Source organism: Tachyglossus aculeatus, chromosome 1, assembly GCF_015852505.1.
Source record: "Tachyglossus aculeatus isolate mTacAcu1 chromosome 1, mTacAcu1.pri, whole genome shotgun sequence".
Taxonomy (NCBI): Eukaryota; Metazoa; Chordata; class Mammalia; order Monotremata; family Tachyglossidae; genus Tachyglossus; species Tachyglossus aculeatus.
Genome location: NC_052066.1, coordinates 105471736 through 105495550, shown reverse-complemented (window position 1 = coordinate 105495550; position 23815 = coordinate 105471736). Strand labels below are relative to the sequence as shown.

Sequence of the window (23815 nt, the reverse complement as noted above, 5' to 3'; positions counted from 1 at the left end):
AGCCTCCCCCTACCTAGGCCAGTGTTTTCCCACTAAATTTTCACCTCCCGGCCAACTACGGGATCAGTTGATCCGCAGTATTTATTGCATGCCGGTGTACAGATCGCTCGGCCAAGTTTTGGGGAGAATACAATAGAATTTGTAGGCAGCGTCTCTGCCCTCAGTGAGCTTATACAATCTGGCCGGGGAGACAGTTGCTAAAATAAATCACAGAGGAAATGTTGGGGTATAAACATATGTACATAAATACTACTTATGTCGGAGTGGGTGGCTGCCTAAGTGCTTAGTGGCGTGGATGTGCTGAAATGGCAGTTGTACATACATTTTGCATATTACGCACTCAGTTCTCTAACAGAGGGCTTATGTTCTTGCTGAGCCCTGCATTTTAGAAAACTCTCACAGGAGTTTACAAGGATTGACGCGTTTACATGTGCACAACCGTTTCTTCCAACATCGCACTGTGTTCTATCCAGATAGACGCATGTAGTCGGGGGAGTATTTTCTAATCCCCTGAAAGATGTGCTATCCAAAGTACCTGGCAAAAAGTCACATTTTGGAGGGACTAGTATTAATTCCCAAGGACTATTCAACTCCAGCCTTCCAGAAAGTCACATGCTTAGGGCGAGTTACAATTCTGAAATGTAAATAATGTTGGTTTTATTCATTTGCTAACAGAACAGCTGAGGCTGGATGATTCAGGCTCTGGAGCTGGTTAAAAAAAACCACGGGCTGGTACATTATCTGAAAAATGTAGGCAAACTCTCTTCACACTGTAGGGCTGTGCTAGTTAAAATAGAACTATGAGAAGAATTGATCCCACATTCACGCAACGAGGAACACAAGCTAGCAATGCAAAGCCACAGATCTTCCCCTTAATTGGCTGGATAACGTTGGTGAAAACCTTAAATGCTCTCTACCTCAAAGGGTTCAACAAAGCTGACAATAGGGCATGCCTCCTACCACGCTCACGGCGACTGGTGAGGACCGGATTTACAAAATCAAGAGTGAAGAAACTTGGTCAAATGCCTGACTGCAATTTAGCTTCCACCCAGACCTGGGGGATGGGGGAACAAACCAAAAGTAAATCGACCCACCGTGGATGACACAGAGAGTTAAAATGTCTCCCGTAGCCGGCAGTACCGGGCTTAGATGCCAATATAGAGGTGTGGGGTAGCTAACCCAGCCACCCTCCCCTGGTGGGCTGCCATGGCTGAGGATTTGCAAAAGCAAACACAAACACCCCTAGGGATGCAGGGGAAGTTTTAAAGGGAGCAGCTCACGGCATCTGGATGCCCTCAGGACCTGCCCAACGGGACAACTGCCCTGATTTACAAAGAGGGTGGTGGGCGAGCAACTTGGCAGCCCCCACAGCATTCCTTTCACCCGGGCCACAAGTACCGGGTCCGTCCTGACGCCGCGCCGCATGAGAAGACCCGCGACGACTGCGCCGGGGGATAACGAACAGCAGCTGCCGAGGACGAGTCGCTCCGGGTTCACGCTGGGGGAAAGGGTTGCGGGCTTCCCTGGCAGGGAATGACCCCACTTCCCAAAGCGCAGGAAGCACTCTCCGGGACAAGAGGTGCCCCCAGATCAAGCGAAGGGTCTCGTTACCTTAAAGAAACTTCCTCTCTTGTCCCGGCCCGGGGCTCCCACTGTCAGAGACGACATTTTCCCCAGGAAGGTTCCACTTCAGCCGTCAGGCTCCTGAAAGTAGAGACATTTTTAATGGTTACTCCAGCCTGTAGGAAATTCCTTTCTAAGCCGCAGGAACAGTCACAACAACAGCACTGCCAAGATCTTTTTTCCGTCAACAACACAGTGCCATTTATTTCCCATCAGAGCTCGTCCACATCCCTTAAGCCTAGTATTTCCTTTAAACCCTTGCTTCAAAAAGACCCAGCTACCAGACTCCGTTCCCTCCCCTTCCTTCTTTCTAAACTACCGAAGGACGGATCGCTGTGTATTTTTAATGGGTCCGCGTCTGTCGAAATGCCAAAACGTAACCATCGCTTCGTTTGCTCGCTTGACCTCAGGCTGAAGTACACCTAGGATAAATGTTGGATGATTAGATGATTCCAAAATTGCAGATACTGTGGGACGGGCCCGCAGAGGAGAGAACTAGGAAACGAGTGGTTGAAGGTGAATGAGAAAACCTTTGTGGGGAACCATCACCTCTCCCCAAATGAGTCTCCAAGCACAGTGCTTGGGGCACCCTGGAAAATCATTCACTCGTTTTCTTCCCGGACACCAAAGACAGGGAAATCACCCCTTTTCTCCCTGGAAACCAAAGAAGGGGACGAAACAGGGAGATACATTTTACTACAAGCGTTAACAGATACACGACCATTTAAGCTATTTTACAGAGTAAGAAGCTTCCCGGCGAACTCGGGAGAAAATTGATGAGCTCCATGAAACTCTGGTAATGAATGGGTAGGACGACGACACAGCTCTGCACTACAACCCTGGCTGCCTGGCTTACAATTTGCCCAACCCTGGCATCTGCTTAGCTGTCCTGTTTGCCCACCATTGCTCTCTGCTTCCAAAGCTCTCAGGCTATAGTTGAAGCACACATTCTGCTCTCCCTCAAGCCTCCTCATTCACTTCTGCTTTTGTTGTTGATGTTGGATCCCCTCTTTATGTCTGTCATTTTTCTCACGAGTCACAAAGCACCAAAGCTTTAGACTGTAAGCTCTTCGTGGGCAGGGAGCATGTCTACCGACTCTGTTGTACTGTACTCTCCCGGCTCTGCCAATTTTCATCTGGGTGACTTTGGGCAAGTCACTTAACTTCTCTGTGCCTCCGTTACCTCAGCTGTAAAATGGGGATGAAGACTGTGAGCCCCACGTGGGACAATCTGATCACCTTGTATCCTCCCCAGCGCTTAGAACAGTGCTTTGCACATAGTAAGCGCTAAACAAATGCCATCACCATCCTAAAAGCTTAGCAGTGTTCTGCACACAGTGAGCGCTCAATACATACGACTCATAGATGAATCGACTGAAATAGTAACTATAAAGCAGAGTCACCCCATGACCTATTTCCCAAACATTAATGTATTTATCTCAATCCTTACCAAAACACTCTGAATATGATAATGGGCTATAAACCATGGAATTAACAACACTCCAGCTGCCGGGAAAAAAAGTTCTCCAAGAAGAAGCCCCAGCTGCCTCAACGGTTGAGCGAAGGATTAAAACATCTTTGTTTTCTTCCCTGGAAATGTTAAGGGGAGCCAAACAGGGAACAGGAGGCTTGGTGTTTTTGGAAAGTGGAAAAGCAGGAAGGTGTTAAAGGAGAACTTCATGACAGTGGGCTCAAAGAAAGGACCCAAGAGTAGGACAGAAAGTACAGTTTTTCTCGATTACTTCTGTTTTAATAAGTAGAAAAAAAATCCCAGAAAAGATAGAATTCACCCTCCCAACCCTCCTGACCCTTCCCCCTTTGAGTCATTTTGCTGTAGCTGGGTCTCCTTAAAGGCTCTAAAATGTCTCTGAATTTTTTCCTGTTTCGCACTCCAGCTGGGCCAAAGCCAGCGTTCCAAAAATCTCCTGGGGAAACTTCTTAGATTTCCATTCCAAGTTCGCTGACTCTGGAGGCTCGGATTATTCAACTGCGCATCGGAACGGACGCCAAACTCGGAACCCCTTGAAGTCTGTCCCCTCATTAGAGAAAACCCGAGGGACTCGAAAGGGAGAGAGAAATCCCATTTGCCAAAATAGTACAGAGCAGGGTCTTCTAGACTGTGAGCCCACTGTTAGGTGGGGACTGTCTCTATATGTTGCCAACTTGTACTTCCCAAGCGCTTAGTACAGTGGTCTGCACACAGTAAGCACTCAATAAATACGATTGATTGATTGATTCACAATATACATCAGTGGCTGCCATTATTCATCTTCTTCATTCCCTCCCTAGCCCTGTATACATGCAAGGCACTCTGGCCCAACCGACTCCAATTTCAATTCCTTTTGTCTGCAGGCAGCATCTCGGAGAAATAAGGCTTCATCCAACACCTCATACAGAGAAGCAGCGTGGCTCAGTGGAAAGAGCCCGGGCTTGGGAGTCAGAGGTCATGGGTTCAAATCCCGGCTCCGCCACTTGTCAGCTGGGTGACTTTGGGCAAGTCACTTCACTTCTCTGGGCCTCAGTTACCTCATCTGTAAAATGGGGAGTAAGACCGTGAGCCCCATGTAGGACAACCTGATCACCTTGTATCCTCCCCAGCGCTTAGAACAGTGTTTCGCATATAATAAGCGCTTAACAAATATCACAATTATTATATAGCTAGAATTTGCCTTGAGTAAGGCTGAGATGTAGATTCATCTTTGTTCTGGGTGGCTTTGCCTTCCACCGTTTGTTATTTCTGGGGTGCAAATGACTTCAGTCTCACCCAGTTTTCCTGATAGACAGACATGCGGTCTATAGCCAGGACACTTCCGTACTCTCCCAAGCATTCATTCAGCAGAGGAAGAAACCCTGGGGTTAATTCATCAAACACTCTCCACAGTCCACTCATTCCCATCCATCACACACAACCAGGAAAGCAGTCTGGGAAACAGCGTGGCCTAATGGAAAAAGTACGGGCCTGGAAATCAGAGGGCCTGGGTTCTAATTCTACCTCTTCCTTGCTGTGTGACCTCGGACTAGTCACTTAACTGCTCTGTGACTCAGTTTCCTCCACTGTAAAATGGGGATGCACTCCCTGTTCTCCCTCCTGCTTAGAGTGAGAGCCCTCAGGTGGGACAGAGACTCTGCCCAACTTGATTATCTTGTCTCTACCCCAGTGCTTAGAATAGTGCTTGACAAATATTAAAAGCAGGAGAAGGGGGCAAGGGAGTAAACCAAGCCAGCTGCACTTTCACCCCGAGAAACTGGGGTACTTTGAACAAGGCAGAGAGAACTGGCTTAATTCTTGGGTTAAGTTCTAGCTCTAGAAAAGCAAGAGGACATTATTCAGGACTCAAGCGGGGATTTCCTAATAATATCAATTAAAAACTGTAGCGTGGCTCAGTGGAAAGAGTCTTTGGAGTCAGACTTCAGGGGTTCAAATCCCAGCTCCACCAATTGTCAGCTGGGTGACTTTGGGCAAGGCACTTCACTTCTCTGGGCCTCAGTTACCTCATCTGTAAAATGGGGATTAAGACTGTGAGCCCCCATGGGACAACCAGATCACACTGTAACCTCCCCAGCGCTTAGAACAGTGCTTCGCACATAGTAAGCGCTTAATAAATGCCATCATTCTTATTACTATTTGTTAGGAGTTTACTATGTGCCAAACACTAAGCAATGGGGTAGGCACTGGAACCAAGTCCTGTCCCGCATAGGGCTCATGGTCTACTTCTCTATTCCACAAAAGAAACCCGAGCTTATGACATCTTGGTTCAGGGAGTCAGCGGTTACACAAGAATCAATCAATCAATCAATTGTATTTAATGAGCGCTTACTGTGTGCAGAGCACTGTACTAAGTGCTTGGGAAGTACAAGTTGGCAACATATAGAGACAGTCCCTACCCAACAGTGGGCTCACAGTCTAGAAGGGGGAGACAGAGAACAAAACCAAACATATTCACAAAATAAAATAAATAGAATAGATATGTACAAGTAAAATAAATAAATAAATAAATAAATAAATAGAGTAATAAATATGTACAAACATATATACATAAATACAGGTGCTGTGGGGAAGGGAAGGAGGTAAGACGGGGGGATGGAGAGGGGTGGTGAGGGGGAGAGGAAGGAGGGGGCTCAGTGTGGGAAGGCCTCCTGGAGGAGGTGAGCTCTCAGTAGGGCCTTGAAGGGAGGAAGAGAGCTAGCTTGGCGGATGTGCGGAGGGAGGGTATTCCAGGCCCGGGGGATGACGTGGGCTGGGGGTTGACGGCGGGACAGGCGGGAACGAGGTATGGTAAGGAGTTTAGTGGCAGAGGAGCGGAGGGTGCGGGCTGGGCTGGAGAAGGAGAGAAGGGAGGGGAGGTAGGAGGGGGCCAGGGGACGGACAGCCTTGAAGCCCAGGGTGAGGAGTTTCTGCCTGATGCGCAGATTGATTGGTAGCCACTGGAGATTTTTGAGAATCTCAGATGCCTCCCCTTTCCACGATGGCCATGAGGGCTTTTCCCGCCACCTTCTAACCATAACTTCTCCATGCTGCTCCAGCTATAAGAGGCAGAAACGGTACCCCAGACTAACCTCCTCTAGTGAGGATCCCCCTATCATGTCCTCCTCAGTACCGCCAGAGGCTGATCGGTAATCTGGGTTCCTGAAAAGCTGAAATGCCCGGCCAAAATACCTTCATCGGAGCCAAGCGACACCAAAAACATTCTTACGGTGCCACGTCTCTTCTTCGGTTTACATGAAGGAATGAAAATGAAACTCATTGCTCTGCTTCATCCTTAATAGACAGGAAGTTTCTACTGCATTCATCACCCTAACTACACATGCCAAGTTTCCTGAAGATTTGCAGGCAGCCGGCAAATCAGCAAATTGTATATGTGGTTCTGTAAGGGACATCAACTGCCAAATCTGGCCAGTTTTTCCCAAAGCAACATTTCCTGGATCCACCCATTCTTTTCCATCCAAATAGCCACCTGCCTGGTCTAAGTTCCGGCCCTATAGCAAGTGGACTATTGTGTCAGCCTCCTCACTGCTTTCCCACCTTCAGCCTATATTATAGTCCATATTGCTGCAAAGAATATCTTCCTGAAGGATCACCAGGAACATCTCTTCTCTCTCCCCACTGACTTCCCATTTGTCTGTACATCAAACACCTCACAGTCAGCTTCCAGGTTCTCCATCTTACGTATCTGCTCTCTTCTCTCACCGCTCTCCACACATCCGCCAAGCTAGCTCTCTTCCTCCCTTCAAAGCCCTTCCGAGAGCTCACCTCAATCAATCAATCAATCAATTGTATTTATTGAGCGCTTACTATGTGCAGAGCACTGTACTAAGCGCTTGAGAAGTACAAATTGGCAACACATAGAGACAGTCCCTACCCAACAGTGGGCTCACAGTCTAAAAGGGGGAGACAGAGAACAGAACCAAACATACCAACAAAATAAAATAAATAGGATAGAAATGTACAAGTAAAATAAATAAATAAATAAATAAATAAATAGAGTAATAAATATGTACAACCATATATACATATATACAGGTGCTGTGGGGAAGGGAAGGAGGTAAGATGGGGGGATGGAGAGGGGGACGAGGGGGATCTCCTCCAAGAGGCCTTCCCAGACTGAGCCCCCTTTTTCCTCTCCTCCTCCCTATCCCCCCGCCCTACCTCCTTCCCCTCCCCACAGCACCTGTATATATAATAATAATAATGATGGCATTTATTAAGCACTTACTATGTGCAAAGCACTGTTCTAAGTGCTAGGGAGGTTACAAAGTTATCCGGTTGTCCCATGGGGGACTCACAGTCTTAATCCCCATTTTCCAGATGAGGGAACTGAGGCTCAGAGAAGTGAAATGACTTGCCCAAAGTCACACAGCTGACAATTGGCAGAGCTGGGATTTGAACCCATGACCTCTGACTCCAAAGCCCACGCTCTTTCCACTGAGCCATGCTGCTTCTCATATATGTTTGTACAGATTTATTACTCTATTTTACTTGTACATATTTACTATTCTATTTATTTTGTTAATGATGTGCATCTAGCTTTAATTCTATTTGTTCTCACGATTTGACACCTGTCCACATGCTTTGTTTTGTTGTCTGTCTCCCCTTTCTAGACTGTGAGCCTGTTGTCGGGTAGGGACCATCCCTATACGTTGCCAACTTGTACTTCCCAAGCACTTAGTACAGTGCTCTGCACACAGTAAGCGCTCAATAACTATGATTGAATGAATAAATACTCCCCAGCCTGCTCCCTTCATTTCCTCCCAAGCCAACCTTCCCACTTTACCTCACTTGCTACTATGCCCTGATGATTCATTCAATCATTCAATCATACCTATTCAGCGCTTACTGCGTGCGGAGCACTGTACTACACACTTGGGAGAGTACAATATAATAAACAGACACATTCCCTGCCCACAACAAACTTACAGTCTAGAAGGGGAAGCAGATATTAATATAAATAAATTACAGATATGACCACCCAGTTCCAAACTGTACATATTTTTTTGTTCGAAACTATAAAAATGGCCCCTTAAGACTGTGACATACATGAGGGACAAGAACTGTGTTTTACCTAATTATCGTGTTTCCACACCAGTGCTTAGAGAAGCAGTGTTGCTCAGTGGAGAGAGCCAGGGGTTTGGAGTCAGAGGTCATGGGTTCAAATCCTGGCTCCACCAACTGTCAGCTGTGTGACTTTGGACAAGTCACTTCACTTCTTTGGGCCTCAGTTACCTCATCTGTAAAATGGGGATTAAGACTGTGAGCCCCCCGTGGGACAACCTGATCACCTTGTGACCTCCCCAGTGCTTAGAACAGTGCTTTGCACATGGTAAGTGCATAATAAATGCCATCATTATTATTACTATTATTAATGCAGTGCTTGCCACATGAAAGTAATGAATAAATACCAGTTATTATTTTTATTCTTATCCCCCATGTTCCAGAGAACAGCAAAGATAGGGGAGGGAAGTCAGGATGCGTACCTGGATATAACTAACATAGGGTAGGCTAATAGCCTATGAGAAAAATGAGATTAGTGGCTCTTTCCTTTCCAGTGAATTCAATCTGCTCTATAATGTAGATGTTTTTTCCACCAGAACAATACTTTTCTAATACCACCCAACCCAGTTTTTCCATCTGAGTTGTAACAGCATTGCATTCTTGAGAGCAAGAGAGGATCAGACAGCCCCGTCTCTGCCTCCTTCCTTATTCTCCATTCGAAAAGCTTCCACTGGAGAATTGCTACCCAATTTACAGTCGCGCAGGCGGCCACTCCGTTACTCCCTCTTCATCAATGGCAAATTTGCTTGCTATCCGACATCTCAACTTGCGCACAAGGAGACATTTTTGTGCCGAGTCCGTTTGCTGAGCTCCGAAGTGGGATGCATTTTGTCCTCTGCTAAATCCACACATTCCTAGTCCATTAGTGACAGTCCACTCTTCTCTCACTCATGGGGCTGGAGAGAGAGGCAAGAGGGAAAGGAGAAACAGGCTCATTGCCTTAATGTTCAAGGAGGAACCGGCTGACTAGTCTTTAATGACTAAGTGCTTAGTACAGTGCTCTGCACACAGTAAGCGCTCAATAAATACGATTGATTGATTGATTATGTGCACCTGTTCTCTAGACTGTAAGCTCACTGTGGGCAGGGACTGTCTCTCTTTATTAATATATTGTACTTTCTAAGCGCTTAGCACAGTGCTGTGCACACAGGAAGCGCTCAATAAATACGACGGAATGAATAAGTGCTGTGGGGCTGGGAGCGGGGATGAATAAAGGGAGCAAGTAGGGCTATGCAGAAGGGAGTGGCAGAAGAGGAAAAGTGGGACTGTATGAGAAGCAGCGTGGCTCAGTGGAAAGAGCCCGGGCTTTGGAGTCAGAGGTCATGGGTTCAAATCCCAGCTCCACCACTTGTCAGCTGTGTGACTTTGGGCAAGTCACTTCACTTCTCTGGGCCTCAGTTCCCTCATCTGTAAAATGGGGATGAAGACTGTGAGCCCCCCGTGGGACAACCTGATCACCTTGTAACCTCCCCAGCACTTAGAACAGTGCTTTGCAGATAGTAAGCGCTTAATAAATGCCATCATTATTATTATTATTATTAGTCAAGGGAAGGCTTCTTGGAGGAGGTGGGCCTCCAATAAAACTTTGAAGAGGGGGAGAGTAATTGTTGGATTTGAGGAGGCAAGGTAGGAACAGTGAGAAGGATAGCATTAGAGGAGCGAAGTGCGCGGACTGCGTTGTAATAGGAGCTTAGTGAGGTGAGGTAGCAGGGGCCAAAGTAACCTTCCTCATGACCTCGCCATGATATAAACACGCGCCCTTCTGATAATAATAATAATAATAATGATGGCATTTATTAAGCACTTACTATGCGCAAAGCACTGTTCATTCATTCATTCAATCATATTTATTGAGCGCTTACTGTGTGCAGAGCACTGGACTAAGCGCTTGGGAAGTACAAGTTGGCAACACATAGAGCCGGTCCCTACCCAACAATGGGCTCACAGTTCTAAGCGGAGGTTACCGGGTGATCAGGTTGTCCCGCATGGGACAGTCTTCAGCCCCATTTTCCAGATGAGGGAACTGAGGCCCAGAGAAATGAAGTGACTTGCCCAAAGTCACACAGCTGACAATTGGTGGTGCCAGTGCTTAGTATAGTGCTCTGCACACAGTAAGCGCTCAATAAATACGATTGAATGAATGAATGCCGGGATTTGAACCCATGACCTCTGACTCCAAAGCCCGGGCTCTTTCCACTGAGCCACGCTGCTTCTGATGATGACATGGTCCCCAAGTGAATAAACACGATTAAATGCTTCAGAAGTTTTCACCGGGAAACGAGAGGTGGAGGAGGAGTCAGCCAATAAATCCGAGAAGGAGCGGACAGAGAGATGGGAAAACCAGATGAGTACCATGTCGGCCAAACGAAGGTCTGAGAACGCACTGTGTGATGAGCACTGTACTAAGCTCTTGGAAGCATACAACGGAGTTCATTCATTCAATCGTATTTATTGAGCGCTTACTGTGTGCAGAACACTGTACTAAGTGCTTAAGAGACATGTTTCCTGCCCACAAGAACCCTACAGCCTAGACGGGGAGCTGGACATTAAAATACACAACAGATGGATATGTACATAAGTGCATAGACTGTGAGCCCCTTCTAGACTGTGAGCCCACTGTTGGGTAGGGACCGTTTCTGTATGTTGCCAACTTGTACTTCCCAAGCGCTTAGTACAGTGCTCTGCACACAGTAAGCGCTCAATAAATATGATTGAATGAATGAAGGCAGCGGGGTTAGGGGAGGGGTGACTATCAGAGTGCTTAAGGGGACTGCTTAATTGATCAATGCTATTTCCCCTCTAGACTGTAAGCTTTCGGGGGCAAGGAACATGATTACCAACTCTCTTGCATTATCAATCAATCAATCGTATTTATTGAGAGCTTAGTGTGCAGAGCACTGTACTAAGCGCTTGGGAAGCACAAATTGGCAACACATAGAGATGGTCCCTACCCAACAGTGGGCTCACAGTCTAGAAGGGAAAGGCAGAGAACAAAACAAAACATATTAACAAAATCAAATAAATAGAATAGATATGTACAAGTAAAATAAATAATTAAATTTAGTAATAAATACGTACAAACATCTATACATATATACAGGTGCTGTGGGGAAGGGAAGGAGGTAAGGCAGGGGGGATGGAGAGGGGGAGGAGGGGGAGAGGAAGGAGGGGGCTCAGTCTGGGAAGGCCTCCTGGAGGAGGTGAGCTCTCAAACCCAAACCAACTAACCAATCCTGGCTCCAACACTCGCCCAACGTCTCACAGCAGACAAATCACTTACAACTTCTCCGTGCCTCCGTTACCTCATCAGTAAAATGGGGATTAAAACTGTGAGCCCCGTGTGGGACAGAAATTATGTCTACTCTGATCAGACTGTATCACATAGTAAGCGCTTAATAAATGCCATTATTACTATTATTATTATTATCTACCCCAGAGCTTAGTACAGTACTTGGCACATAGTACGTGTCAAACAAATACTATAAAACAACAACAAAAAAATTAAGGGAAATGATTCCAACCCAGCTGAGTCAGGTACTCCAACACTCAAGCCCTGTGCGGGGCTGTACTGGGCCACATCTGGATCTCTTGCGAAGTAGGATGGAGAACCCAAGCGCGTGCTCTGCACATATTAAGCGCTCAATAAATACGATTGAATGAATGAATAGGCCCTGCTGCCGGCCCAAAATCTTCTCAGTGGAGAGAGGCGGCTGGCCACTGTCAAATGCCCCTGGCCAAGAACTCTGACCTCTCAGTAAATACTAGCTGCGGCTTAGACCCCAAATAACATAAACATCAAGGCTAATGAGGGAGGGAGGGGAAGAGATGATTGCTAAATTTACCCACACGATCGTCCTGAAACTAAGAGGCTTAAAATCTCATTCCGTCTGCTGGCAGCATCTGCACGGAAACGTTTTCGCTCCGTGAAATCATTTCCCATGCAGGGTTTACGTGAAGGGGTGGACGGGTCTAGAGAGGCAGTCGGCAAAACGGGGCAGATTTCTTTCCACCCCAGGAGGGACTCTTCCCTCTCCCTCTCTGGGTGACAGAACGGTAGGAGGTCAGGACTGTAGGAGCACAATTTTTAAGCCACACAGGGACCAGTGATGACCATTTTTAATAATAATAATAATGATGGCATTTATTAAGCGCTTACTATGTGCAAAGCACCGTTCTAAGCGCTGAGGAGGTTACAAGGTGATCAGGTTGTCCCACAGGGGGGCTCACAGTCTTAATCCCCATTTTACAGATGAGGTAACTGAGGCACAGAGAAGTTAAGTGACTTGCCCAAAGTCACACAACTGACATGGGAGCAGATTAGCCAGGCAGGACCTGAGCCCATCGGGAACGTCATCCTATACCAGCCCCAAAGTGCAACCGGCCCAAGACTGCTTCAGAGAAAGGCACCAAGAAGAGCATGGCCTAGTGGAAAGGTCCTGGATCTGTAAATCAGAAGAGCTGGGCGGACATGTGGCGGAGGCGGGATTCGAACCCGTGACCTCTGACTCCAAAGCCCAGGATCTTTCCACTGAGCCACGCTGCTTCTCTGACAGGATGATCAGTTTGGATACAATCCCAGTTCTGCCACTTGCTTGCTGTGTGACCTTGGGCAAGTCATTTTGCTTCTGTGTGCCTCCTTTCGTCATCTGTAAAATGGGGACTAAGTACCTGCTGTCGAGCCCCCTGCAGAACAGGGACTGTGTCCAAACAAATCATCCTGTAAGAGAAGCAGTGTGGCTCAGTGGAAAGATCCCGGGCTTTGGAGTCAGAGGTCATGGGTTCGAATCCCCGCTCTGCCACATGTCTGCTGTGTGACCTTGGGCAAGTCACTTCACTTCTCTGAGCCTCAGTTACCTCATCTGGAAAATGGGGATTAAGACTGTGAGCCCCATGTGGGACCACTTGATCACCTGGTATCCCCCCAGCGCCTAGAAAAGTGCTTGGCACATAGTAAGCACTTAACAAATGCCATCATTATTATTATTATATTACCCCAGTGCTTTGTACAGTGCTTGGCACTTAGTAAGAGCTTAATAAATAGTATAATTATCACCACCAAGATGCTTGGAGCAACTGTGAAGCCACAGGACTTCATGCCCAAGCTTCCCAAGTGGCAAGGACTCTTTCATTCATTCATTCAATCATATTTATTGAGCGCTTACTGTGTGCAGAGCACTGTACTAAGTGCTTGGGAAGTACAAGTTGGATAATAATTGTGGTAGTTGTTACGCAATATGTCCCAAGCACTGTACTAAGTGCTGGGGTGGATACAAGCAAATCAGGTTGGACACAGCCCTCTCCCACATGGGGCTCACAGTCCCAATCCCCGTTTTACAGATGAGGTGACTGAGGCCTAGAGAAGTGAAGTGCCTTGCCCAAGGTCACACAGCAGACATGGAGTGGAGCTGGGATTAGAACCCAGGACCTTCTGAGCACACCACCAAGCACCGCGGAGCTACAAGCCCTTCTAACCCAAAGAGTCCTGGGGGATTTCGAAGGGCCCGCCTGACACCAGGCCGTGACCATTCATTCATTCAATCGTATTTATTGAGCGCTTACTGTGTGCAGAGCAGTGTACTAAGCGCTTGGGAAGTACAAGTTGACAACATATAGAGACGGTCCCTACCCAACAGCGGGCTCACAGTCTAGAAGGGGGAGACAGACAACAGAACAAAACATATTAACAAAATAAAATAAATGGAATAAATATGTACAAGTAAAATAGAGTAATACATCTGTACAAACATATATACATATATACAGGCATGCAGAGCACTGTACTAAGCGCTTGGGCAGTACAAGTTGGCAACATAGAGAGACGGTCCCTACCCAACAGTGGGCTCACAGTCTAGAAGGGGGAGACAGAAAACAGAACAAAACATATTAACAAAATAAAATAAATAGAATAAATGTGTACAAGTAAAATAAATAAATAAATAAATAGAGTAATATTCAGCCTTCATTCATTCATTCATTCAGCCTGCATCCTTGCAGCCAAGCTCAGTGGAGCAGCTAAGAGAAGCAGCGTGGCTCAGTGGAAAAAGCACGGGCTTTGGAGTCAGAGGTCATGGGTTCAAATCCCGGCTCCACCACTTGTCAACTGTGTGACTTTGGGCAAGTCACTTAACTTCTCTGGGCCTCAGTTCCCTCCTCTGTAAAATGGGGATGAAGACTGTGAGCCCCACGTGGGACAACCTGATCACCTTGTAAATTCCCCAGCGCTTAGAACAGTGCTCTGCACATAGTAAGCGCTTAATAAATGCCATTAAAAAAAAAAAATGCTCTCCCCGGGGCCTCATGGAGTCTCTCACTCCCCGGAGCGGAGTGAAGGATCCAGAGGCTTAACTTTTCAAATGTTGACAAGAGAGCAGCAGCTGAAGCCCACGTCGATGACGGTCTGCCTCACCACTGGTCCCCACTCCACCCCTGTCTCTCTCTCCCACCACCCCCTCACTCCCCTGCCTCCCAACTCTTCATTCTTCTCCTCTAGCCACAGCATCCTACTGATTTTTCGTTTTTTATTTTGTGGAGTTGTTACCTTTTGGGTAGTTTCAGTTTTTCATTCATTCATTCATGTGAATGTGTGCAGAGCACTGTACTAAGCTCTTGGAGCATCTAACACAACGATAAACAGACACATTTCCTGCCCACAACGAGATTATTTTATGGCTCCACATGGGTCCATCTCCCACCCCCACCTTCTCTTCATATTCTTAGATCGTATGCCTTTTCGAGGCAAGCGACTGTGTCTAATTCCCACCTGCATAGTCTTTCTCAGCACTTAGTACAATTTCCTATACATAGTAAGCACTTAATAAATACTATTAATAATGATGGCATATACTAAGCACTTACTATGTGCAAAGCACTGTTCTAAGCGCTGGGGAGGTTACAAGGTGATCACGTTGTCCCACGGGGGGCTCATAGCCTTAATTCCCTTTTTACAGATGAGGTAACTGAGGCACAGAGAAGCTGACTTGCCCAAAGTCACACAGCTGAAAATTGGCAGAGCGGGATTTGAACCCATGACCTCTGACTCCAAAGCCCAGGCTCTTTCCACTGAGCCACACTGCTTCTGTATTACTACCACTACAACTACTACATTCCACTGTGGTCTATGGACCCTCTGTTTTATCACAGGCCAAGTCCTCTGCATCCTGAACTTTTTCCTGTCCCTCTCACTCCTCCTTAACACTACCAAGACTTGGCTTGCCCCTGACATATATCCAGATATAGATATAATAATAATAATGGCATTTATTAAGTGCTTACTATGTGCAAAGCACTGTTCTAAGCACTGCTCTCACACTCCCCACCCCACAATGTTGCTTTCATTCTATCACACCCCTAACTCTCTCTCTCCTTCTCTTCCTTTGAACACCACACTGTCCATTTCGACCACTCTCCACAACTAGAAGTGGCTGTTATCCACCACCCTCCTGATCCCACCTCTGCATTTCTTGTGGATTTTGTCCTCACCCTCTCACTTCCTTTCCCCATTTTCTAATCCTTGGGGATTTCAATTTCAGTGCTGATAATCTCACTAATCCCCCAGCAGCTGCCTGCTTCCTTTCTCTCCTCAACTCTGCCGACCTCTTCCTACACCCTACCTCATCATCTCTAAGCAATGCTTCATTTCTGACCTCACCATCTCCGATTTAACACTTTCCACCCACAACTTTCTAACCTGCCTTCTGATCACATCGCCCATCTTCCTGCCTTTCAAATCCAATCCTCACCCCCTATCGCCACCTCCGTGATTTAGACCCTACCGGCCGATCGCGGACCAACTCACCTCACCTGGACTCCCTTCCCACCCTCCCATCTCTTGATAATAATAATAATGATGGTATTTGTTAAGCGCTTACTATGTGTCAAGCACTGTTCGAAGCCACCTTCAACTCCACCTGCTCCATCAGCACTAACTCCCTCGCCCCTCTATCCTTTAATTCCTCTCACACTTCCATCCTCCAGCCCTGGACCATTCATTCAATCGCATTTATTGAGTGCTTACGGTGTGCAGAGCACTGTACTAAGCGCTTGATCACAACCTCAGTCTGCTTAGTCAGTTCCTGTACCATGCAGCTTCCCACGGTTGGTAGAAATCCAGATGCTGGGCCAACTTCCACCACCACCAATTCACTCCGTTTTGCCATAACTCTGTTTTCTCCTTGCCAGCTCTACCTTCCCTCTTCTCGTTTGACTCTCACACGCCCACCACATCCCACAAATTTTTCCAATCCTTCAACTTCCTCCTGAAGCCTCTAACTCCTCCTCCACCACCTCTTCGATCTCTGACAACCTCGTCAATTATTTTGTTGGTAAAGTCGACGCATAGGGCAGGAACTGCCTCACCCTCTAGACAGTTAGCTCGCTGTGGGCAGGGAATGTGTCTACGAATTCTTTTTTGTTGGATTCTCCCAAGTGTTTAGGACAGTGCTCTGCATGTAGTTAGCATTCAATAAATACAATCGACGGATGGAGTGGGACTTCCCAGTCTCCCCATCACCCCTTCGATACTCGACTGCTGCTTCCTTGTCTTTCGCCTGCTTCCCAGCTCCTTCTCAACTGGTGGTCTCCTGCTGGCTCTAGAAATAGACCCCTTCTACCGGCACCTCTGACTCTTATCCCCTCTCCCCTTCTAAAGTCACTTGCTCCTTCCCTCCCTCGCTGTGCCTTCCAACTCTCACCCGCCAGGGCTCCTTGCCCACTACCTTCAAATACTTCAAATCTTTCCCATTCTAAACAATCCCTCTCTAGGCCCCCATGCCCGATCGTATCAAACCCTGCCACCCCCGCCCCCCGGCTCCGAATCCAAGCCAAATTCCTGAAACGGGTCATGTGCTTTCATTTCCTCTCCTCCACCTCTCTTCTCGACCCTCTAGAAGCTGGCTTTCAACCCCTCCGCTCCACCAAGACTGCACTCTCTAAGGTTGCCAATGACCTCCTTCTAAGCAAGGCCAAACGGCTATACTCTGTTCTGATCCTCCTCGATTCTGCTGCCTTTGGTGCCGAGGACCACCTTCTCAGAGAAACACTTTCAGGGCCCGGTTTGGCTGACCTGGGAGTTACCTGGGTCTCCTTCTACCTCTCTGACCGCTCCTTAAGCGCTTAGTACAGTGCTCTGCACACAGTAAGCGCTCAATAAATATGATTGATTGATTGATTGATTCTCAGTTCTGTTTACTGGTTCCTCCTCCCGTCTCTCATCCTCTTCCCGTGGATGTACCCCGAGGCTCTTTTATAGATCCCCTACTCTTCAAGTTTCCCATTCACTTTCTTGGGGATCTCATCTGCTCACAATGGGGATCCAACAAATACCTCTACTACTATGGGGACGACTCCCAAATCTCTCTCTAGGACCGACCTCACAGCTCACCTGCAATCTCACATTTCCCCTTGGTTTCAGGACATCTCCATTCGAACAATGATGATGATGGTGATAATGATAATGATAATTTAGACTTGAGTCTTGAGTCTTGAGTCTTGAGTCACATTCTTTTAGACTGTGAGCCCACTGTTGGGTAGGGACTGTCTCTATATGTTGCCAATTTGTACTTCCCAAGCGCTTAGTACAGTGCTCTGCACACAGTAAACGCTCAATAAATACGATTGAATGAATACAGTGAATTTTACAGCTGAGGAAATTGAGGAAAAAATAAGTTAAATTCATTCATTCATTCAATCGCATTTATTGAGCGCTTACTGTGTGCAGAGCACTGTACTAAGCTCTATATGGGACTGCCCACCAGATGAGAGTTCAGGGAGACGAGAGAGTTAGATTTGGGAGCTATCCACATTATTTTGAACTCTCCCAAGCACTTAGTACAGTGCTCGGCATAGAGTGGGCACTCTGTCTGATTAACAGAGAGGGTACCCGATCATCATCATCATCAATCGTATTTATTGAGCGCTTACTGTGTGCAGAGCACTGTACTGAGTGCTTGGGAAGTACAAGTTGGCAACATATAGAGACAGTCCCTACCCAACAGTGGGCTCACAGTCTAAAAGGGGGAGACAGAGAACAAAACCAAACATACGAACAAAATAAAATAAATAGAATAGATAAGTACAAGTAAAATAAATAAAGAGTAACAAATATGTACCTGATGCCAACTGAGTGGATGAGTTTCCTGGGAGGGTGAGTGCCAAGTGAGAAAAGAAAGGGAGCCAAAACAGAGCCTTTGGGGGCCTCCATAGTGAGAGAGCGAGAGGCGGAAAATGGGCCAGCAAACCAAACCGAAATGGAGTGCACAGAAGAGTAGAAGGAGAACCAGCTACTACCAGATCAGCAAAACCAAGGCCCGAGAGTGTTTCGAAGAAGAGGAAACGGTCCCCAGTGTCAACAGGGAGGTTGAGGAGGATCAGGACAGAGTACGGCCCTCTTGGCTTGGCTAAAAGGAGGTCCGTGGTGACCCTAGAGCGTCTAGGCCCAGTAGAGCAGTCTGCAAAACGTCAAGAAGAGAGTCGGTGTAGAGGAAATTAAGGAAGTGGGTGCTTATGACCCATCCTACCAATGAACAGGAACAAAATCAGGGATCAGAACCCAGATCTTTCTGATTCCCAGCTCCGTGCTCTTTTCACTAAACCATGCTCTGCACACAGTAACTGCTCAATAAATAGGATTAAATGAATGAATGAATGAATATTTATAATAATGATAATAATAATGATGGCATTTATTAAGCGCTTACGATGTGCAAAGCACTGTTCTAAGTGCTGGGGAGTTACAAGGTGAGCAGGTTGTCCCACTGGGGGGCTCACAGTCTTAATCCCCATTTTACAGATGAGGTAACTGAGGCACAGAGAAGTTAAGTGACTTGTCCAAAGTCACACAGCCACTGCATGGTATTTATGTTGTCAAGGTATGACTCTATTTTATTTGTACATATTTATTCTATTTATTTTACTTGGTTTATATGTTTTGTTTTGTTGTCTGTCTCCCCCTTCTAGACTGTGAGCCCGTTGTTGGGTAGGGAACATCTCTAGATGTTGCAAACTTGTACTTCCCAAGCGCTTAGTACAGTGCTCTGCACACAGTAAGTGCTCAATAAATATGATTGAGTGAATGAATGAATGAACAATATTTGTCTTGCTATTGCATGGTATTTATGTTGTCACGATATGACTATTTATTTTATTTGTACATATTTATCTATTTATTTTACTTGGTTTACATTTTTTGTTTTGTTGTCTGTCTCCCCCTTCTAGACTGTGAGCCCACTGTTGGGTAGGGAACATCTCTAGATGTTGCAAACTTGTACTTCCCAAGCGCTTAGTACACTGCTCTGCACACAGTAAGTGCTCAATAAATATGATTGAGTGAATGAATGAATGAACAATATTTGTCTTGCTATTGCAGGGTATTTATGTTGTCAAGGTATGACTATTTTATTTGTACATATTTATTCTGTTTATTTTACTTGGTTTATATGTTCTGTTTTGTTGTCTGTCTCCCCCTTTTAGACTGTGAGCCTGCTGTTGGGTAGGGACCGTCTCTATATGTTGCCGACTTGTACTTCCCAAGCGCTTAGTACAGTGCTCTGCACACAGTAAGCACTCAATAAATACGATTGAATGAATGAATGAATGAATGGATGAATGCCATTTCTCAGAAGTTCTACTCTCAGACCTAGGTCCAGAATTAGAATTAGACTTCAGGACATGGGTTCTAATCCCAGCTCCTCCAATTATCTGCTATGTGACCTTGGGGAAGTCACTTCACTGCTCCGAGCCTCGGTTACATCACCTGTAAAATGGGGATTAAGACTGTGAGCCCCTTGTGGGACAGGAACTGTGTTCAACCTGATTAGCTTGTATCCACCCCAGCGTGTAGAACAGCGATGGCACATAGTAAGCGCTTAACAAATACCACAATTATTATTAATATCATTATGACAAATAATGATAATAATAATAAGTGGTTACTATGCACCAAGCGTTGTTCTAAGCACTGGGGTAGATACAAAATAACCAAGTCAGACCCAGTCCCCATCCTGCATGGGGCTCACAGTCTAAGAGGGGGAGAGAAAACACACTGAATTTTACAGCTGAGGAAATTGAGGAGCAAATAAGTGAAATGACTCAGCCGAGGTCACAGAGCCAGCAAATGGCAGAGGCAGGATTAGAACCCAGGTCCTCTGACACCCAAGCCTCTTTTCACTAGCCTACGCTGCTTCTCAAGAGGACACTCAAATTCTACTGTGCTGGCTGCCCTCCTACATAGCCACACCGTCCCATCCTTAATTTCCCTCTAGTGATTTGGTCAAGACGACTCATCCACGAATGTATCCAAGCCCTCCAGGAACCCGGCGATGTTTTTTGGGAATTACTTTTCCTTAGCATTGAACCTCCCGTCTCAAGTGTCAAAGGACACCCTGTGTCCTCTCCAGGCGATCCTCCTCGCTTTCCTTCTGAGGGAGGCGGTGGCCCAGTTCCAGCCACAATAAACCCAGAACATCATTGGAGTTTGCGGCTATTTAATAATAAATAATAATGACGGTATTTGTTAAGCACTTACTATGTGCAAGGCGCTGTTCTAAGTGCTGGGGGGGGGGATACAAGGTGAGGGATTGTCCCATGTGGGACTCACAGTCTTAATCCCCATTTTCCAGATGAGGGAACTGAGGCTCAGAGAAGTTAAGTGACTTGCCCAAGGTCACACAGCAGACATGTGGCGGAGCAGGGATTCGAACCCATGACCTCTGACTCCAAAGCCCGGGCTCTTTCCACTGAGCCACGCTATTTTAACTCCGCCTGGAGCAACCATTCAATTGTGTTTATTGAGTGCTTACTGTGTGCAGAGCGCTGTACTGAGCGCCTGGGAGCATACCTGTATATATATTTGTGTGTACTTATTACTCTGTTTATTTATTTATTTTATTTGTACATATTTATTCTATTTATTTTATTTTGTTAATAGGTTTTGTTTTGTTCTCTGTCTCCCCCTTCAACAGGGAGCCCACTGTTGGGTAGGGACCGACTCTATATGTTGCCAACTCGTACTTACCAAGCGCTCAGTACAGTGCTCGGTACACAGTAAGTGCTCAATAAATACGAATGAATGAATGAACACAACATAACAATATAACAGACACATTCCCTGCCCACAACACACTAGCCTTTCATCTGTTCATTAAAGAGTTGAGATGAAGGCATTGGTTGATGCTTGTTAATACCAGGTAGGGTGTTTTGTGTTCTTGATGACCCAGGACAAAACTCAATTCATTGTTCATTCAATCGTATTTCTTGAGAGCTTACTGTGTGCAGAACACTGTACTAAGCGCTTGGGAAGTACAAATCGGCCACATATAGAGACGGTCCCTACCCTGACGCACTAGCCCTTTTACCAACATAAAAATCCCACCAGTAGGTCCACTCAGACCAAGGCAAGGACCCCAGAAGGTCATGGGTTCTAATCCCAACCCCACCTCCTGTCTGCTGTGTGGCTTTGGGCCAATCAGTTCACTTCTCTGGGCTTCAGTTACCTCATCTGTAAAAAAATGGGAATTAAGAGTGTGAGCCCAACGTAGGACAGGGACTGCGTCCAACCTAACTCGTATCTAGCCCAGCACTTAGACCAGTGCTTGGCACACAGTACACACTTAACAAATACCACATTTATTATTAATGATTATTATTATAATCCCGATCTGACAAGATGAGTAAGGGGGCCAATGACTTCGCTCAACAAACACCAGGATGGGTGGTAAAATCTCTGGCATAAAATCTCCGTCAATCAATAGTGTGTACTGAGTGCCTACAGAGAAGCAGCGTGGCTCAGTGGAAAGAGCACGGGCTTTGGAGTCAAAGGTCATGGGTTCGAATCCCAACTCCGCCACATGTCTGCTGTGTGACCTTGGGCAGGTCACTTAACTTCTCTGAGCCTCAGTTTCCTCATCTGTAAAATGGGGATTAAGACTGTGAGCCCCACGTGGGACAACCTGATCACCTTGTATCCCCCCAGCACTTAGAACGGTGTTTTGCACATAGTAAGCGCTTAACAAATGCCATTATTATTATTATTATTACTGTGCTTTGCACATAGTAAGTGCTTAATAAATGCCATCATTATTATTATTACTGTGTGCAGGGTGCTGTATTAAATGCTTGGGAGAGAATAATACAATAGAGTTTGTAGACGTGATCCCTGCCCTCAAGGAACTTTCAGTCTAGTGTCCAAGTGCACAAGTGGCATGGAAGTGCTTAAGGAGCAGTTGTGGAGATATGAAATGAGCAGATAAGAAATTAATTGGGGAAGGCTGACGGTGAGGGAAATGCTTTGCTTGAGGTGGGGAGAAATGGGCCACTATTGGAGAATTGGGAGGAGTGGGAAGATGTGGGCAGAATGCTGTTTTAGAAAAACGACCTAATTAACTTGTATCTACCCAGTGGCTTAAGACAGTGCTTGACACATAGTAAGCACTTAAAAAATACCATAATTATATAGAGAAGCAACGTGGGAAGATGTGGGCAGAATGCTGTTTTAGAAAAACGACCTGGGCAGCAGCGGGAAGAATGGACTGGAGAGGGGAAAGATCAGTGAAGAGACTGATGCAGTAGGTAAGCCAGGGTAATAATAATAATGATAATGATGGTATTTGTTAAGCGCTTACTATGTGCGAAGCGCTGTTCTAAGCGCTGGGGAGGATACAAGGTGATCAGGTGGTCCCACGTGGGTTCACAGTCTTCATCCCCATTTTACAGATGAGGGAACTGAGGCACAGAGAATTGAAGTGACTTATCCAAGGCCACACAGCTGAGACGCGGCAGAGCCGGCATTAGAACCCATGGCCTCTGACTCCCACTGAGCCACGTTGCTTCTCTATCATCATCAATCATATTTATTGAGCGCTTACTGTGTGCAGAGCACTGTACTAAGCGCTTGGGAAGTACAAATTGGCAACATATAGAGACAGTCCCTACCCAACAGTGGGCTCACAGTCTAAAAGGTCTATATATTCTCTATATAATTATGGTATTTTTTAAGTGCTTACTATGTGTCAAGCACTGTTTTAAGCAATTGGGTAGATACAAGTTAATCAGGTCGGACACGGTCCCTGTCCCACATGGGGCTTACAGTCTAAGGAGGAGGCAGAACAGGTTTTAAATCCCCGTTTTAAGATGAGGGAAGTGAGGCACAGAGAAATGAAGTGACCAGTCCAAGGTCTCACAGAAGGCAACTGGCAGAGTGGGGAGAACTCCCAGGCCCCTTTTCTCTCCCCTAGGCCATGCTGCTCCTCAAAGAAAATGACATGGAATCTGCTTCAATTTCCCGGCCCGGGCCCGAATCAGGTGTGTGATGGGCAGACACATATAACTTTAGAGCTCAGCCCCATCCGCAGAGCTCTCGGCCTGCTCGGATCCCAAGCCCTGGCTGCACTTTTAGGGTTGGGCAGGACCACTTCCATGCAGTGTCAGGCACATGCCCATTTGTCTTTGTGGGCTAACATGACTACCATTTTTAATGATGGCATTTGTTTAAGCATTTTCTATGTGCAAAGCACTGTTCTAAGCGCTGTATATATATGTATATATGTTCGTATATATTGATTACTCTATTTATTTTACTTGTACATATCTATTCTATTTATTTTATTTTGTTAATATGTTTGGTTTTGTTCTCCGTCTCTCCCTTTTAGA

At 46.2% G+C, this 23815-nt stretch overlaps 1 protein-coding gene across 3 annotated transcripts in view; it reads right to left on the bottom strand.

Annotated features, from left to right (window-relative positions):
- Window positions 1-23815, bottom strand: part of RIN2 (Ras and Rab interactor 2) — a 251078-nt gene that overhangs the window by 141118 nt on the left and 86145 nt on the right. For 2 of the 3 annotated variants that reach the window (XM_038743246.1, XM_038743247.1), the window contains exon 2: window positions 1612-1704. In XM_038743246.1, coding sequence (XP_038599174.1) covers window positions 1612-1668 — 57 coding nt within the window. In that variant the 5' untranslated portion in view covers window positions 1669-1704. Of the gene's footprint in view, window positions 1-1611; window positions 1829-23815 lie in introns of those variants that run through there. The other variant, XM_038743248.1, reaches the window with a different exon arrangement.